Source organism: Macaca mulatta, chromosome 3, assembly GCF_049350105.2.
Source record: "Macaca mulatta isolate MMU2019108-1 chromosome 3, T2T-MMU8v2.0, whole genome shotgun sequence".
Taxonomy (NCBI): Eukaryota; Metazoa; Chordata; class Mammalia; order Primates; family Cercopithecidae; genus Macaca; species Macaca mulatta.
The window spans coordinates 3840241-3855059 of NC_133408.1; the positions used below are offsets into that span (position 1 = coordinate 3840241).

At 51.8% G+C, this 14819-nt stretch overlaps 1 protein-coding gene across 2 annotated transcripts in view; it reads right to left on the reverse strand.

Moving 5' to 3' along the window:
• Window positions 1-3511: 3511 nt before the first annotated feature.
• RRP1B (ribosomal RNA processing 1B) overlaps window positions 3512-14819 on the reverse strand; it is a 39008-nt gene continuing 27700 nt past the window's right edge. For both annotated transcript variants that reach the window (XM_077995535.1, XM_028845292.2), the window contains exons 11-16: window positions 14385-14404; window positions 12980-13111; window positions 11657-12381; window positions 9135-9287; window positions 8072-8135; window positions 3512-6420 (exon numbers count right to left, since the gene is read on the reverse strand). In XM_077995535.1, coding sequence (XP_077851661.1) covers window positions 6227-6420; window positions 8072-8135; window positions 9135-9287; window positions 11657-12381; window positions 12980-13111; window positions 14385-14404 — 1288 coding nt within the window. In that variant the 3' untranslated portion in view covers window positions 3512-6226. The remainder of the gene's footprint in view (window positions 6421-8071; window positions 8136-9134; window positions 9288-11656; window positions 12382-12979; window positions 13112-14384; window positions 14405-14819) is intronic.

Genomic DNA, 14819 nt, shown 5'->3' on the forward strand with positions numbered 1-14819 from the left:
GCACTCCAGCCTGGGCGACAGAGCAAGACTCCGTCTCAAAAAAAAAAAAAAAAAAAAAAGAGAGAGAGAGAGAGCGGGTCTCGCTCTGAGCATGGGAACATGATGGCAACTAGGAGGCTTTCCTCCTCAGAGGCCTCTTGTGGCTTTCCACAACTTATTGTCCCATATTTTTATGGCCAGTTTATATAGGAACCCTACTGGCCCTTTTCCCAACACTAAATGCCACTAAACTGTACACTTTAAACAATGATTATGCCACTGGGCATGGCAGCTCACGCCTGTAACCCCAGCACTTTGGGAGGCTGAGGCGGGCAGATCACTTGAGGCCAGGAGTTCGAGACCAGCCTGGCCAACATGGCAAAACCCCGTCTCTACTAAAAATACAAAAATTAGCTGGGCGTAGTGGCACATGCCTGCAATCTCAGCTTCTTGGGAGGCCAAGGCACGAGAATTGCTTGAACCTGGGAGGTGGAAGTTGCAGTAAGCCAAGATCATACCACCTCACTCCAGCCTGCGTGACAAAGGCTGTCTCAGAAAATAAATTTAAAAAAAGTTATGTGAATTTCACTTCAATTTAAGAAAGGTTCTTGGCTTTTTTCTTTCAGCATTTTGAGTATCTCATCCCCGCCTTCAGCCTTTTTTTTTTTTTTTTTTTGAGACGGAGTCTCGCTCTGTCTCCCAGGCTGGAGTGCAGTGGCCGGATCTCAGCTCACTGCAAGCTCCGCCTCCCGGGTTCACGCCATTCTCCGGCCTCAGCCTCCCGAGTAGCTGGGACTACAGGCGCCCGCCACCTCGCCTGGCTAGTTTTTTGTATTTCTTAATAGAGACGGGGTTTCACCGTGTTAGCCAGGATGGTTTCGATCTCCTGACCTCGTGATCCGCCCGTCTCGGCCTCCCAAAGTGCTGGGATTACAGGCTTGAGCCACCGCGCCCGGCCTTTTTTTTTTTTTCTGATGCAAAGTCAGAAAAAATACTTGAATCAGGTTTAAAAAAAATCTTAATCTTACTGGGGTTCTCTTGTGTGTGATGATGAGTCCTTCTTCTCTGGCTGCTTTGAGGTTTTGTCTTTCAACATTTTGGGTGTCATCATTTCAGCTGTGTTTGGGTGTTGGAGGGTGTGGAGTTACTTAGATGTGTGCCATTTTTGATCAGTGTACACATCTAAGAAACTCCACACGCTCCAAGGAAGATAAACTTAAAGCTGGCAAGTTTTTGGCCATTGAGTATTTTTTCTCCTGCAGTGTGTGCGCTGGGGCATTTGGCGATCCTGCATTTCTGAGGCTCTGTTCATCAAGAAAATTTTTTTTTTTTTCAAAGCACATAATTTCTATTAATCTACAAGTTTGCTGATTCTTTCTTCTACTCCCTCAAATGTACAGTAACTGAAATAAAAACTTCACTAGAGGGACTCAAGTCTAGTGAAGTTTTGGTTTCTCTTACTGTGCTTTTTAACATCTATATCTCTATTTGGTTCTTTTTAAAAATACCTATTGGTATTATTTGATGAGACACTGTCATGATATTATCTTTCATTTATTTTTATTTTTGAGACGAGAGTTTCGCTCTTGTTGCCCAGGCTGGAATGCAGTGGTGCAATCTCAGCTCACTGTAACCTCTGCCTCCCAGGTTCACGTGATTTTCCTGCCTCAGCCTCCCTGGCTAATTTTTGTATTTTTATTTTATTTATTTTTTATTTATTTATTTTTTTGAGACGGAGTCTCACTCTGTAGCCCAGGCTGGAGTGCAGTGGCCGGATCTCAGCTCACTGCAAGCTCTGCCTCCCGGGTTCACGCCATTCTCCGGCCTCAGCCTCCCAAGTAGCTGGGACTACAGGCGCCCGCCACCTCGCCCGGCTAGTTTTTTGTATTTCTTAGTAGAGACGGGGTTTCACCGTGTTAGCCAGGATGGTCTCGATCTCCTGACCTCGTGATCCACCCGTCTCGGCCTCCCAAAGTGCTGGGATTACAGGCTTGAGCCACCGCGCCCAGCCAATTTTTGTATTTTTAGTAGAGACGGGGTTTCATCATGTTGGCCAGGCTGGTGTTGAACTCCTGACCTCAAGTGATCCACCTGCCTTGTCCTCCCAAAGTGCAGGGATTACAGGCGTGAGCCCAACCCCATCTTGTATTTCTTTAAATATGATTTCCTTCAGTGATGTGAACATATTAATAATGGCTGTTTGAAGTTTGTCTACTAAGATTGGCACCTGGGCACCCTCCAAGCCAGTGTCTATTGCCTCTGCTCCTTGTAAGTCCGTCTGCTAAGACCGGCACCCGGGCGCCCTCCAAGCCAGTGTCTATTGCCTCTGCTCCTTGTAAGTCCGTCTGCTAAGACCGGCGCCCGGGCACCCTCCAAGCCAGTGTCTATTGCCTCTCTGCTGCTCCTTGTGTATGTGACACTCTTTTGTTTCCCTGAATGTCTTAACTTTGTTGAAAACTGGACATTTTTAATAATACAACAGATTTCCTTCTTTCCCTAGGGTTTTTTTCTTTTTTCTTTTTTAAAGACAGGGTCTCATTTTGTCACCCAGGCTGGAGTGCAGTGGTATAATCACAGCTCACTGAAGCCTTGACCTCCCAGGGTCAAGCAATCCTCCTGCCTCAGCCCCCTAAGTAGCGGGGACTATAGGTGCACGCCACCACGCCTGGTTATTTGTATTTTTTTTTAAATGTAGAGACAGGGTTTTGCCATGTCGCCCAGGCTGGTCTCAAACTCCTGGACTCAAGCGACTTGCCCACCTAGGCCTCCCAAAGTGCTGAGATTACTGGCGTGAGCTGCCGCGCCCGGCCCAGGGGTTGTTTTTGTTTGCTTGCTTGTTCAGTGTGTGGACTTGTCTGGGATCCAAAGTACAGGTGGAAAAGTTGTTTCAGGGAACGTGTGCCTATAAAGACTGCACCATGCCTGTACTCTGCTTGCCCGACACTGACCACACCCACTGCCAACACCCAGAACAGGCTGTGTGCTGGGTACCAGCCCCCCCGTGCCCGCCTCACCCTAGCTGGAACAGGCAGTGTGCTGGGTACCAGCCCCCCCGTGCCCGCCTCACCCTAACTGCAGCCCCCTATGCCCGCATCACCCTAGCTGCAGTCACCCGTGCCCACCTCACCCTAGCTGCAGCCCCCCTGTGCCCACCTCACCCTGGCTGCAGCCCCCCTGTGCCCGCCTCACCCTGGCTGTAGCCCCCTGTGCCCGCCTCAGTTTCCGGGCTGCAGTGGGGGATCTCCACCCAGGACACTGGCACTTCTCCACTCCTCGTCACAAGCGCAGGCCTGTGGGTGATGTTTTAGACACAATGATGAGCATGTGTGTGCAGTCAGGCCTTCTTCAAGCACTCAGAGAAGATCCGCCGAGCAGTGCCCCACCGACTCTGGCAGCAGCAGATAGTGATGAAGAGAATGGTACCCACAGTCTTGTTTTCAAACCCGACCAACACCTTCCGAACTCTGCTGCTCTGGAACAGCTCCCAGAGGCCTGTTTTTGGCGCATACTGAAAGTCAACATCAAACACAAATTGGAGGGCAAAGACTTTTTTTTTTAATTGGACTTGGCTTTGACGAGTACTGACAAACCCTGCAGACACTAGTACAATTTGATCGTAAACAAAGCCCTTGCCAGCACAGTCCAGCAAATTCGGAGAAAACACATACAAAAGTTAAAAGACAGCTCGATTTTATCGTCCTCCCAACACTTGCAACTGTTTCCAGATTTTCTGTGCAGTCTTCTTTGTGCTTTCAGTTCAGTCAAAATTAGAAAGGACAACAAACTTGTAAAGTCAGACGCCTAACTGTGCAAAACTGACCAGACCATGGAGAAGGGGGAGGCACCATTTTACAAAATATTATTAAGATCACCAGCATTACTTTAAATTATTTTCTTTTCTGGACTTCCAAGTCCACTTGGCAATTTTACTTAGGAAAATATCATGCTTAAATAGAAAACTGGTATTCTAAACACATTTTCTTTATGTGACATATTCTTGTGTGTCTATGTAATGAGAATTTTAAAAAAATTGTTTTCTTCCTGCTGTCAAAACTTCGGCATTAAAAATAAGGGACTGTAAACCTAGTTGACTTACCCATAAAAAGGAGTAAGTTCGGAGAATGAGAGAAGGACCAACAGAATCCAAGCACCCTGTCACTCCCAGCCCGGACCTCTCAGGCGTGGTTTTGACAGGAGGTGCGTTTATGGGGCATTCACTGGCTCCTCAGAATGGACAGATAATAAAGAAATGCTAGGAAGAAACATTCCTGCAACAGTCTGAAGAACAAATGTGCCAGTTTTGCCTTAGAATGTCTTAAGACATCTCAGCAATGTTGGATCATATGGCCCCTTTGGCTATATGACCCATCTTTAAAGCTAAAATAAAAATTGTTAGAAAAATATTCTAGGAGGAATGAAACTAAAAAAAAAAAAAAAAAAAAAAGAAAAGTTAAAAATATGTGCTCACCTTAATTGTTTCACTGTGTCAGTTTTGGTTCTGAATGTGACGTGAGGATCCTATCCAATGCAGCTATTAAACCATGCAGCCACCACAGGTATGTCGTACGTAAGACCTCATTACAGTGACGATTTAACAGCACAAGTTAATTAATTTTTTCATGGCTCATCATGACAAAACGATTACAGAGTAGGCGAAGAACAGAGTGAGTGCTTTCTTCTCACCAGGGCCTTCATCAGTGAGTCAACTGCTCTTGACGCCAGCAAGTCAGTCTGATGTTCCCAGGTGAAACCCGCCCTTGGCTCCGTGAGCGAATGAGACCGAGGTAAACCCAATGCAGCTCTGCAACCCCAGGGACTGAAGCCACGTTGTCCAAAGCCATAGCTGGGACCTTGGAGAACCTGGGGCCCTCTGCTGGGAGGCAGCAGTGAAGGGGACTGGCCGGCTTTTGGTGAAAAACCGGGGCTCCTGTATGGGGCGCATAACGGGAGGCAGGCGGCTTTCACCTCCAGGCCTGAGCAGAGCGCGGCTGGCTGGGAGAGCAGTATGCCAGCCCCAACCGTGCGCCCGTGCCCTCTTGCTGCGCAGGCGGGAGCGGCGGGAGCTGCGGGAGCCGCGGGAGCATGGAGAAGGCGCGCAGCCTTGGCGGCTCTCCTCCGCAGCCGCTCACTCTGAATCTGCAGCTTCTCCAGCTCTCAGGCCCAGGTCAGACGCTTTCTCAAACAGATCGAGCAATTGCTGCTCAAAAGAAGGCCTCATTTCTGTTTCCCCAACGAAAGCCTGAGTGCCTTCCGCCCGTGTTTGTCACGAACTTACAGGAGAATTGTCTAAACTCTTAAGCACTCGCTTCCGCGTTTGAGAGGAAAGGTCGCGGAGCGGGAGCGCAGGCTCCAGATACGCACGGCAGCCTCCAGGGAAGATGGGGAGCTGCCCTGGAGCCGGTCAGGCAGTGACTCGGCTGGAACGTGGACGGAGAGAGAGAGAGACGCAAGGGCTTGGAGGAATGAGTGTGCTCCACGCGAGGACCTCAGCAGAGGGCTCAGCACGGGGCGGGGTCCTGGGTAAGAGCTGGGGGCTGCGCTGGCCTCCCGAGAAGACACTTTGGGCTTGCCGTAGAGGTAGGAAAACAGGGAGGGAAACCGGGTAGCGGGGAGGAGAAGAAAAAGCCCCCCGAACACAGAGCCTCTTCTTTCCTCACCCCTACCTGTCCACACCCCCAGCTGAGCACATGTAGAAAAACTATGGTATTGCTGATTCTGTGACAAGAATCTTCCCATCGGTAACCTGCCGAACACCCACAGAACATGGCAATCAAGCCCCACATGCTTTGAAAAGAAAACAGATTGTTCAGACTAACAGAAACCAACTTAGTACAGCAAATACAGGAATGAGGACCAAATTCCGCAGAACTGGGAGCTCAACAGGAAGTGCAATTCCACCTCTCATGTACCAACAGCACTGACTGATTTAAAGTTCCGACCAACGCGCTCTCCTCAGCTTCAGGGAGGGTCTCACTTCCCACACCAACGGGAATCACTGAGGTTACCCAAAAATGTAAAATCCTGGAGAGCTCGAACACAAACATGGTTTGTAGCAAAAGATTCAACCAAGACGCCCGCAGCCGCTACAGAGGGGCCAGGACGCAGCAGCCCGCGGGCACGTTCAGAACCTCGTGCACACAACTTACGGGAACGTAGAAAATCATAAAAAAGGCCCCACATTCGGAAAGGTATAATTTATAGCGTATTCTGTACAAAAGCAGTCTTTTACAAGGGACTCTGCTGCCCCTCAGAAGAAATCCACAGCCCTGGGCCGTCTCCTCGGTGTGGCGGTCAGGGGCTTCTTGGCCACCAGGGGCGAGCTGGCCGGTGAGCTGGCGGGGGTCTTCAGCACCCCGTGGAGGGGCCTCTGTTCAGGGTCGAAGGCCACTCGGGAAGGGCCCGTGGGACTGACCAAGATACTCTTGTCTGTCTTCTTGAATTCTGTCCCAAATGAGAGCAAGGCCCCATGTTAAGCAGGTCCAACAGCTGTCCCTCCAACAGCTCGGACAGTGTCCTGCCTGGGTGCCAACCCTGCCCATTTGCTAGGACGAAGCAGGGCCATCTCAAGGCCCTGCAGACAGCAGGCCTGGGAGCCTTCTGAGGAAAGGAGGGCAGTGAGGCCATGTCCCCTGCCTCAACTCACCCTCCCAAGGCCGCCTGTACAGACCAAGCGGAGCTGCTGGTAGGGTGGCTCCTGGAAGGGTGAACATTGAGGGTGGGGGTGTTTTGAACAATGAGTGGACTAGGCATTTGAGTCTGGGACGAATCTGTGCTATGTGGAGCTGCAGGATTCGTCCTGCTCATCCAGTTGTAAAGGCTAGGTGAGCTCCTCAGGCTCTCTGAGAGTCTCTTTTCCCTAAACATACACGCTCACACACTTGTGCATGCACACGCACACACACACATACTGGCACATGTACACACACTCACACATACACACACGCACAATTATTTGCAGTTCCCAACAAGAGTCAGGTCCTAAACTCGTTATAATACTTTTTTTTTTTTTTTTTTTGCGATGATGGAGTCTCACCCAGTCTGTCACCCAGGCCGGAGTGCAGAGGCATGATCTCGGCTCACTGCAACCTCTGTCTCCTGGGTTCAAGCAATTCTCCTGCCTCAGCCTCTTGAGTAGCTGGGACTACAGGCTCTTGCCACGACGCCCAGCTAATTTTTATATTTTTAGTAGAGATGGGGTTTCACCATGTTGGCCAGACTGGTCTGGAACTCCTGACCTCGTGATCCGCCCACCTTGGCGTCCCAAAGTGCTAGGATTACGGGCATGAGCCACTGCGCCTGGCCTATAATACTTTTTAAAACTTTGGTTTCCTTTGTAAAAGCAACTCGAATGGATGGCACCGATATGAAAAGTATCAAGATAGGGGTTACCCTTCTCCGTCCCCCAGGAAGCAAGTTGTTCCAAAGTTTCGCAGAGAGACAGCTTCAGCTGATGGACCACTACAATCTCAAATGGCCTCTCTGTGGGACGGCTTTCAGTATTTAGAAAGACACTTGGGAGAACGGCTTTTTGGATCACGTCTCTCCGGGTAGCCTCTCTTAAGAGGTCCCAGGCAACTGGCTGCCCGCTCACCATTGGCACCCCACTCACAGCCCTTTGAGGACGAGGGACACACAGGTGCTTCCTTCTGACTCAGAAATGGGCAGTGAGGGGTGGGCTCGGTGGCTGATGTCTGTAATCCCAGCTCTTTAGGAGGCTGACGCAGGCGGATCACCTGAGGTCAGGAGTTTGAGACCAGCCTGGCCGACATGGTGAAAAAAGACAAAAATTAGCTGGGCGTGATGGCATGCGCCTGTGATTCCAGCTACCTGGCAGGCTGAGGCAGGAGAATCGCTTGAACCCGGCAGGGGACGGAGGTTGCAGTGAGCCAAGATCTTGCCACTGCACTGCAGCCTGGTTGACAGAGCGGTGAGACTGTCTCAAAAAAAAAAAAAAAAAAAAAAAAAAAAGAAATGGGCAGTGAGGAGCTCGGACCCCACCTCTCTCCTCAGCGCCTGTGGAACCAGGCTGCGAGCCTCGCCAGGAGCCGCAGCTGTGCTCCAGAGAAACCTGCCGCCGGCAAAACCCACTTACCTGCAGTCATGTTTCTGTTCAGCCCGAAGGTGACTTTCTTGGAGCTGGACGGTGTCTTGTTTAGCTGCAGAAGAGAAATAACAGGAACAAAAGGAGTAATGCAAGTACAACAGAGGCACTTAATTTCCCTGTCAGGTTTTTTTGGAGAACCTGCCCTGGAGGGGACGTCGCCCATACTGCTGCTTACTGAGTGGCACATATAGGGAGAGGCCAAAGGGACCACGGCCAAGACTGAAACCAACCCTGCTGTCCGGCTTCACCAGGACCGCCCTCTGTCTTTCCCAGTGTCCCACGCGCCTCCCCCAGCCCAGGGTCAGTGGTGCTGGCACTCTTGGCCCATCTGCTGCGGTCACAGCCTCATCACCACCACAGGGTTCTACGATCCAGGGAAGAAAGGCAACAGTGAAGATGCCTGAACTGTCCAGAAACAGTTCACCACTGAGAACCCATGAGGAAAAATGCCAAGACCCCCCTGTCTTTGGCTGGAGAGTTCTGAAGTTCTAGCTTGAAGACTATGACATCGATGAGACGATGCCTACAATGGAATCTCACTTTAGTGGACGATGGACACAGTTCCCAGCTTCTCGTGCACAAGGACTCCAAGCTATCTGCACATTCTAACCGTTCACCACAATCAACGATCTTCTTCCTACTCACATTCCCGGAAGCGGATCCAGCCTGCATTAGGAAGCACTTCCTCAAGTTCCTGCTCTGACCCACATTTCTAGAAGTGTGGACCTCCTGCTGCTGACCTGTACCACCTACGTATTAACACTGACATTTCACGAGAAAACTGGTTTCTGCACACCCTGAGCTGGAAGCCCTGGGAGGCAGAATGTGTGGATCAGCCGTCCCTCAAAGTCCCCTTCCTGACTGTGATCCCTCAGGGTGGGTCCCAGACCACCCAGACCTCATGCTACCCTGGCTGCGGAACCTGTCTGCTGTGGGCAGGCTCAGAGGGCCACAGTGGGACTCCAGGCCTGGCATGGGAAGCACTGTCAGCTCAAGCCCATCTGTGCCCTTGTGGTGAAACGTGCTTTGTCACTCTGGGGAGGGTGCACACCTGGACGGCTGAGCCTGGGGGATGGGTGGCAGGGCTGCTCTTGGCTCTTCTGAAGAACAGGGGCTTTGGTAAGAAGGGGGTGTCAAACTTCACAAAGTCGCTTTCTGCCCTCAGCTTCTGCTTCTTCAGGGAACTGAAAGTCCCACTGCTTCCCTATGTGAGAGAGGGGTGAGAAGCAGAGAGGAGGGGTCAGACAACAGAGCCTGCTGTGTTGCCCACGCACACAGCAGGGGAAGGCCGAGCCCCACAGCGGATCCAGCCCACCCCAGAGCCTGCAGTTTTCTGCACTGCGCTTGCAGACAGCCCTTCCATTCGGCAGAGCTCAGGCTTCACATACAACACGACCACCTATCATGGCACCATGCCAAGAGGGGCGATGAAAACGCCTTCTCAGAGTAAGGACCCACTTTTATCTTCATCTTCAAATTGAGGATTTCAGCCTTTCAAAGCCAATCTGTTAGAGAATAATTCACTCTCCCATTTGTAGCTGAATCGTCACTGCCCTGGCAGCCTGGTGTGGAGGGCAGTGATGCCCATATGGGGGCTGTGGGTCCCTCACAGGCAGGCCCAGGACACTCACTGGGTGTGCAGCGACTCACAGCCACCCAGAGAGAGACCGGGTCTCGTTCTGGGCTCTCAGACGTGTAGGAAACCCAGTGCCACTGATGACACACGGGTGGCTCTGGCAGGATCAAGTGTGCCGCCTGGAGGGCAGGGAAGCCTGAGGAGCTTCTCCTGTGTGCCTTCCCTCCGCCGGGAGAGGTGGCAGGGGAAAGCTTCCCTCGACCCTGGGACTGACTGAGCAACACCCCATCCTCTTTACAACAAGCTGCCAGGGGCCTGAGAAGACGGCAAGAAAGGCAATATCTCTGGCCCTCTTGGTGAGGAAGCAGCACTGAGGGCATGAGGGACAGGCTGCAGTCCAGGGAGATGAAGGCACTGTGAGGTAGGAGAGACTCGAGGCTAGAAATGGGCCTCCTGCCGTCTGGCTCAGTGCACTGCTTCCCCTGGGTAAGGCTTTCCTGACCATAAACTAACTCACTAGCCACTTGCAGACACTGTTAGCCCCAAACCAGTACTTAACCAGGTCCACACGTGTCCACTTCAACAAAGGAGATGTCACAACCTCCGCAAAGCGGTGTTTGCAAAGCAAGATCTGACCAAGGTGTGCAAACTCTGTGAAGGGCAGAGTTACTTTCTGCTTTGCAGACCACAGGTCCCTGTCTCTACTGCTTGCCCCTGCCGCTGCAGTGTGAAAGTGGCCATGGACCTGCCCATACGAGTGCATGTGGCTTTGTTCCAGTGAAACTACGTTTGCTGGCCCTGGCCTGGAAGCCCAGTGCACCCACAGGTGGTGTGAAAAGCGGATCAGGGCCAAGCACAGGGGCTCACACCTGTAATCCCAGCACTTTGGGAGGCCGAGGCTGGTGGACTGCTTGAGCCCAGCCTGGGCAACAAGGCAAAACGCCGTCTCTACAAAAATAACAAAAAATTAGCTGAGCATGGTGATGTTGTCTGTAATTCCAGCTACTTGGGAGGCTGAGGCAGAAGAATCACTTGAACCTGGGAGGTGGAGGTTGCAGTGAGCCGAGATTGCGCCACTGTACTCCAACCTGGGTGACAGAGCCAGACCCAAAACCAGATCAACAGCTTGGTTCCTCATTTCTATCTGGCTCTAGAGATCCAAGGGGAAGGAAAGTCTCTCCATTAAGAAGATAAGTGGTCCGGCTAGTGAAGTTTCTTTGGCAGGGAAGTGGGGTGGTGGGGCGGGGAGCTAACAAAAGAAAAGAATATAGAAAAGAAGGTAAGTGAGGCAAGAGAATTTTGGGTTTCCTCTTTTGCCAAAGGGGCCTGGACTGGCCATGGGCTGATGAAGAAAACCAGACACGCCTTCAACAGAGGCCTAGACTGGCCTGAACACGCTGGGGCAGCAGTGCCTGGCCCATGGATAACCTTCCCAGCTCAGAGCGGGCCCTCCCGAACCCAAACATGTGGTCTGGGGGAGTGAAGGTGACCGATGAGGAGAACCGAAGTACTGGTCACCTGTGATTTCCTCCTCAGTGAAGGCTGTTGTGAACATGCCCTATTCTTTTTTTTTTTTTGGCGGAGTCTCGCTCTGTCGCCCAGGCTGGAGTGCAGTGGCGCGATCTCGGCTCACTGCAAGCTCCGCCTCCCGGGTTCACGCCATTCTCCTGCCTCAGCCTCCCGAGTAGCTGGGACTACAGGCGCCTGCCACCTCGCCCGGCTAGTTTTTTGTATTTTTTAGTAGAGACGGGGTTTCACCGTGTTAGCCAGGATGGTCTCGATCTCTTGACCTCGTGATCCGCCCGTCTCGGCCTCCCAAAGTGCTGGGATTACAGGCTTGAGCCACCGCGCCCGGCCGAACATGCCCTATTCTAACTGCTGCTGAGTCCAGAGACCTGGCTGCCAGCCCCCACCCTTCCTCTCAGGAGGCAGTGGAGCCCCCCGGACGCGTTTGAGCGCCTCTGCGGCGAGCTGGCCTGCGGGTGCTCCCACCTTACCAGAGCCTGGGCTTGCCTGGCTTCGGACTCCAGCGCCCCGTTGTGCTCTACCAGGTCTGACATCGCTCTCATTTTCCTCCTCTTTTTCAAGCTTGCTGTTTTCTGGCTGGACAGGCCACAGAGCTCCAGGCTGCCAGGCCCTGCCTTCTTCTTCTGCAGCCTCTTGCACTGGGGCAGGGTGGTGTGGCTGTTCGCCCTCTCCGCGGGGCCTGTGGGAGGGCCTCCCTGCTGCAGTGGAGGCCAGGCAGGCGTGGACAGGCCACTGCCATTGACAGGGACAACTCCAAGCTTCCGCTTCCTTTTTAGGAGTTGGGCTCCACCTGTTGGGGACCCTCTAGGTCCCTGAGGATGACTGCCACTGGGGCCACTCTGAGACATGTCCTCTGGGGGCAACCCTGCTGATGCCAACATTTCCCTGTGGGCCCTTGGACTCTTCTTCCGCGGTCGTTTCCTTTTATTGTGCATGGGGACGGCTGGAGGATGCTCGGAGCCACTCTCCTCCCCGGTGCTGGACGTGGCCTCTGCGCCTGGCTCGGCCACACGTGCCTTCAGGGCTTTCGGCTCAGCGGCCTCAGACTCCCTGCCCCTGTTCTGTTCCAGGGACGGAGCTGCATCCCCTGGGCCTGGACTTTCAGGCTGCAGGTGGTGCTTCTTCTTCTTCTTCCTTCTTCTCTTTTGAAGACTGCTCTCACTGTCCTCTTCCTCTGCACAAAAGACTCTGCTTCCTAAAAACACAGAAACCCATCAATAAGCCTCCCAGTGCCGGCTGGGCCAGAGTCCTGCTGGTGATTCTGAGACAGTATGATTGGCGGACACAATTTCCTGACATTCTACCACCGGGAGAGTTTCTGTCTCCCTTGAGGTACTCGGTGTGCCCACTACCTTTGTCGTCTGGTCCTACTTCCTCCACTCCCAACTGTGACTGGAAGCCCTCCTTTTGTCCATTTATAAACACACATAGAACTGAAATAGTCCGATTTCCACTAATTTTAGGGCCCAAAGGTAAAAACCATAGATCTAGACTGGTCATCAAACAGCTGCCCGCCTTGTGCTCCTTGCAGCTCCTGCTTCCCTGCAGAGGTGCCCTGGGGAGCAGGCGGACGTGAGCGGGGTGAGGTGGGGACACGGTTCCACCGAAACAGCAGAACACTTGGTAAACCACCTTTACCTCTCAGCCATTACAAACCGAAGCTTTGGGCTCTGCTAATGCTTTGTGACGGCACGAGCTCTAGTCTCTGATGCCTCCGTGGTGCACGCCGCTCCCCAAGGGCTCAGTCATGAGCCCTCAAGAGAAGGGCCCTTCTCTTCAGCTTCACAGCTTACCTTTCTCCTTTTCCAAGTTAGTTTTCTCTAAAAGTTTATTTCCTTTCTTCTTATGCTTTCCTTGACGGAGGATTTGGTCATCTTCATCAGCAGAAATGTCCTCCGCAAAACTCAGTTGAGATATACTGCTTCCTAGATGCCAGAGTGACACACTGTCAGCTTCCCCAGGCGCTCGAGAGTCTGCCCCAGGGGCCTAAGAGCCCCCTCCCAATTTCTGTCTCATCATGATCGTTCCTCACTGTTTCTCCCACCCAAACCTGAGCGCCACTGACACAGGAATTACAGACTTAAAAAAGCTTTGTGGGTTTCTCAACCAAGGCAAGGCAAGGGATCACAAGCCCTCGGTGACACCCTCCATGGCTGGACTCTGGGGGCCTGGCTAATGTGGTCTCTGCATTCCAACCAGCTCACTGGTGCCCTTCCCAATTCCAAGTGTCCCTAGTGCATGAGGGGTATGGGGTGACTTCACTGACTTGTCCAAACGTAACAGCAAATGAAAGGGATCCTGAGAAATTACATTTTACCTTCACAGAGTATCCAATTAAAACCTTCCTAGGCCACTGCAAATCCATCTAGTTAAAACAATAAAAACCAAACCAAAACATCGCAGTATCCACACGAGAGCAGTCTGCCCTCTCACTTTGGCGGTTAGGGGAGAGCCCAGGATAGGAAGGTGGGCAAGCTGCAGGGGGCCCTAGGCTTGTGTCACTTCCCATGGCTGTACTGTGGTATGACTAGGTAAGGGCTAGTCTTTCTTTCTTAAAAGCTGGGGTCTTGGCCGGGCGCGGTGGCTCAAGCCTGTAATCCCAGCACTTTGGGAGGCCGAGATGGGCGGATCATGAGGTCAGGAGATCGAGACCATCCTGGCTAACGCAGTGAAACGCCATCTCTACTAAAAAAAAATGCAAAAAACTAGCCGGGCGTGGTGTCAGGCGCCTGTTGTCCCAGCTACGCGGGAGGCTGAGGCAGGAGAATGGCGTAAACCCGGGAGGCGGAGCTTGTAGTGAGCTGAGATCCGGCCACTGCACTCCAGCCTGGGTGACAGAGTGAGACTCTGTCTCAAAAAAAAAAAAAAAAGTTGGGGTCTTGCTCTGTCACCAAGGCTGGAGTGCAGTGGCGTGATTACAACTTACTGTATCCTGGACCTCCTGGGCTCAAGTGATCCTCCCCTCTTAGCCTCCCAAGTGCTGGGACTACAGGCTCACGCCACCATGCCTGGCTAATTTTTTAATTTTTAGTAGATATGAGGCCTCGCTATTTTGCCTGGGCTAAGGACTATTATTTCTTATTAGAGGTTTTCAGTAAAGTTCTTTCAATCTTGTTTCTCAGCATTTGGCATCAACGCCCCCAGTGGGGTCCATATTCATGAAAAACACCGTGAATGATGATTCTCGGCGCACCTCACCTTCAGAGAGGTCTTGGAATCTAAAAATAAAAAATAAAAATAAAAAAAATTAAAAAAAAGTAACAAATGTTCATAAAGAAATCCCTTCTGTCTTCTGTAGACATATGTATTTAATTTTTAAAATACAAGCCATAGTTAAATATTTGTTAGTTCACGTTCTCCTCCAGGAGGGGAGGCTAGACAGGAAATTCCGTGAGGGAAAGGTGGTGCAATACAAAGGCCAAAAAGCTCAAGGCCAGTGCCGCCCTCGGTTACTGTCAATACCAGCAAGGACATGGCAGGCCAAAGATGCACCTTGGCACACCCAAATCAAACTAAGAAATGCAATTTTTTGTTTCGGAAGGCAGAAATAGCTTAGATCTCTGCTTCTGTTCAATTCTCCAGTGGAGAAAGGCAAAGCTGTGTTTTGCTTTACACAATTTTTGTGCATTAGAA